This window comes from Ceratina calcarata, unplaced genomic scaffold (genome assembly GCF_001652005.2).
Source record: "Ceratina calcarata isolate Rehan_Ccalc_2016 unplaced genomic scaffold, ASM165200v1 scaffold49.2, whole genome shotgun sequence".
Taxonomy (NCBI): Eukaryota; Metazoa; Arthropoda; class Insecta; order Hymenoptera; family Apidae; genus Ceratina; species Ceratina calcarata.
The window spans coordinates 170883-174463 of NW_017173325.1; the positions used below are offsets into that span (position 1 = coordinate 170883).

General features: G+C 39.2%; 1 protein-coding gene across 1 annotated transcript in view; it reads right to left on the minus strand.

The window, feature by feature from the left end:
- The window catches only part of LOC108627982 (IQ motif-containing protein H), a 4290-nt gene extending 942 nt beyond the window's left edge, over positions 1–3348 (minus strand). Inside the window, 5 exon segments of the mRNA XM_026816139.1 lie at positions 309–564; positions 682–1852; positions 1944–2397; positions 2478–2975; positions 3197–3348. Of these exon segments, the coding sequence (XP_026671940.1) occupies positions 309–564; positions 682–1852; positions 1944–2397; positions 2478–2975; positions 3197–3348 (2531 nt within the window).
- Between the last annotated feature and the right edge of the window lie 233 nt (positions 3349–3581).

The following is a 3581-nucleotide window of genomic DNA, read 5'->3' on the forward strand; positions in this document are numbered from 1 at the left end:
GAAGTATATTCTAAAAAGCGTCAAAAATTTCAGATTTTTTTAGGCTTGTATCTCCTCAAGTCAGTTGTTTCTTCTAACTTCGCGCGTGCACACCAAGTACTAGAAAGTTTTCTTTGGGTTACTGCTGATTACCATAAGAGTACATGCAAATTTTAAGTCACTAAAATTTTTCAAAAATCCCATGAATTGATTGAAAATTTTGCAGGTAGCTTTTTAATAGTAATAGGAATTTTTTAGTTGCATTGTTTAAGTATATAGCCTATGCATCCTTAAGTACGTTAGATGAAAGAGTCTACATTTTTATCTACCTGTACATTCCTCCAATTGCAAACTGCATCCAGTCGACGTAACTTTGCGAGAAATTATAATGAGGATTCACATTCAACAGCAGTATCATCAATTTCTCGTTCCGCTTTTCTAAGTAGCAATAGCAATCGACCGCTAAATAACCGAAATAGCCCCTATCTTGCAGACCTTTGGCCATTTTATTTACAGTCGGCTGTATCCGTTTGATATCGAACGAGGTTTGCGGCAACATATAAATTATCGTCGAATATGTAGTCTCTGTTTTAAAATGAATACATTCATAAAGAAGCTAATTTTCCTGTTGTCTCTTAGTACTAATTCGTCTATTTTTGTCTTAGTACCAAGTCGCATTAAACAAGGGTTATAGTATAATACCTAGATTGATTTTATCCGCGGTTCCCAACCATCTTGGTTCTTTGTGACTTGCCTTCCCCGGAACGAACATCGAAGCTAAGATGGTCTTAGGATTGTCCTCCACTGGAACAGCCTGTAGCAGGCAGCCGTATTTCTGAATGAATCCATAGAATTGTTTCCAAGATTTAAAAATTTTTGACAATCGAGTCAGATTCGGTATAACTTTCGGTAGATGTTCTTTCATTCTTTCAACGAACTCTTTCCTCAAATCAGACTGCACGAGCCAATCGTCTCCGTACCGCTCTCGCTCCCGCCGCAGTATCGGCATAAACGGGATGCTTATATGATTTATCAGAAAAGTCCCATTGAATTTCTGGACCACTCCGTAGTTAACTTTGAACATCCAAACGCTGACCTCGGTGTGGAGGACCATTAATTCAGCCAGAGATGAACATAGTGTATCAAAATCGGTTATGTTCCTTTTATGCGGTGGCTGCAACAGGCCGAGAGTCTCGATCAGTTCGGACATGTTCGAGACGTTCACGAAATCTCGTTGCAACTCCATGTCAGAGGCTAACAGGGGAACTCTGAGATTAGCGGCCAATCTCATGTCGCATTCGTCGACGATGCACGGCAGGAAGTAAGCCTTCTTGCCCTTGATCTTCTTCTTGATTTCGGTGAGGGAGTCCTCGGAACAATGGAGGATCCTAGACACGTTCAGGGTGCGATTTTTAAACGTTTCCGCTTGCGAGAGGGCTATAAATGTGATCCGCTTCGCGACGTTCTCATGGGGAGACATCGACTCGATGAAGTCGCTGTACATCAATAGCAAATCCCGAGTAGGGTTCACGGGCAAAATATAGATCACCTCGGCGTACGGATTGCCCACGAAGCACATTCGAAAGATCGTGATGTTCTGGTAGATGCTGAACATTTTCGGATTCAACATTCGACGTATGTCCGTCGAAAAACCGATGGACGGCAGATGAATTACCACGTGCGGCTGACGAATTAACGAATCGTATTCTCGGCTGAGCTTTGAAGTAAGGTCTCGAGTGGTTTGCAACGAAATCAACATTTTCTTTAGATAACGCTTATGCATTTCTGTCTTCTCTTTCAACCCGAGCCAAGCGCACCATAGAAGACTGGCAGCTATGTACATACGCCCCGAGTGCGCTATCCTCCTGCGCATCTGGTTAAGAACGAATATTTTCAAGAGCGAATGAAGTAGATCACGAATTCTGGATATTATTATTATTATCAATGAAAGGAACATCGTTTACCCAATAGCCACGCCAAGTGGCTTGTATAATCGTCGCAGCTATTTCCTTCCCTTCCGCCATTTGAAACTGTAACTCCCAAGTACGTAACCAGACAGCTTCGGATTTATCACTCAACATATTAATTAAGTCCGCTTTCATTAATATAAAATTCGAATACTTCGTGATCGTCGAGATAAAATCGTATGTAACACGTGGATTCAAGTGTAGCATTGGTACCAAGCGTTTTTTTAAAATTTTTTCGATCTGCGGACGCAGCACCAAATACCACTTCGATCCGTACTGGTTCCCGTGAAGGTCCAGAAGCTTCATCCAAATCTCGCAGCTGATGAAGTTCCCATCGATGAATCTCAAAGTAGATATTTTGGATAATTCATTCTCTGGATTGAAAACCATCGGCTGATCCCTTTCTGCAAGGATTGCGAGGAATTCCGATGTGCGCAATGATAATTGAATGCTTGCTAAACGACTGCCAGGTCTGGCAAGAATTTCCATGCCGCTAGTACTAAAAAATACTTGGAGTCAGAGCAACCCTACTGTACTTGTACTTTTGGTTGCAAGTCATTCTCCGATCGCAAAGAAAAGAGGATAACGAACGAGTATCGGGCGACCTACAAGTCGATTCGTTTTCTCGGTAAGGAGAACATTTTCGTCCTGAGGTAAATGATATCCTCCACGAATTTTATGTCGTACTCGTCGTATTCCGTGCGTATCATTTTAGCTGGTTTAATTAGGATGTCTTGAATGTCGTCGAGATCCCACGTCGGTTTGTTCTCCCAGGTGCAGTGGCACGAAGTCTCGTCTTCCGTTTGCCTGAACGCGCTGCAGCTTATTTCGTAAGCCATTCGCAACTCTTCCGGGTGTAAGTAAGACGGTGGTTGCATGCGACTCTTCGTTGCCGTCAGTAAATCTATGTTTATACGTCCAAGACAATCCTCGCATGCTTGTTCTATATTTTGGAGCTCCTTTATCGTTTCGTTGAAGTACGTTCGCGTGAATTCTAACGTGGTGTGTTTACTGGGTTCTCTTTCTATACTATTTGCAGAAAGGGATGGTAATATTATATAAGCATTATTTTTAAACAATTATTTTTAAATTATGTATGTTAAAATTGTGTGTACATCAAACATTTTCTCATTTACATTTATTTATTAACATTTATAGTCAGAGGTAAGTACTCGTATTTTTATAAAGTTCTTTAGTATACTTTTAATGTCTGTAATTAATTATTCTTTCTACGAAAATTATTAACCAACCTAATTTCTTTGATAACTTCTTTTTTTCGGTCACCAAGAAATTTCTTAATCGGATGAACTTCCTGTTGAATTCCTAGGATAAAGGATTTTATCAGACTATGATATTGAGAATATAGCTCATCGTTTTGCAATAAGGGATGATGACGATGCATTTTAATAGTTTTATAATAAATATAATCAAATGTAGACAGATTTAAATGTTACACAGATACATAGCAAACTTATCTATCGAATAAATAGTGACGAATGTATACATATATAAAAAACATGTACGTATACGCATTTACCTATAAATCATTTATTAAAATATATAAATAATTACAATAATTAAAATAAGTATTCCACTTTCATTCAAATAAAAAACTTTTCATTCATTTTCTTGCAA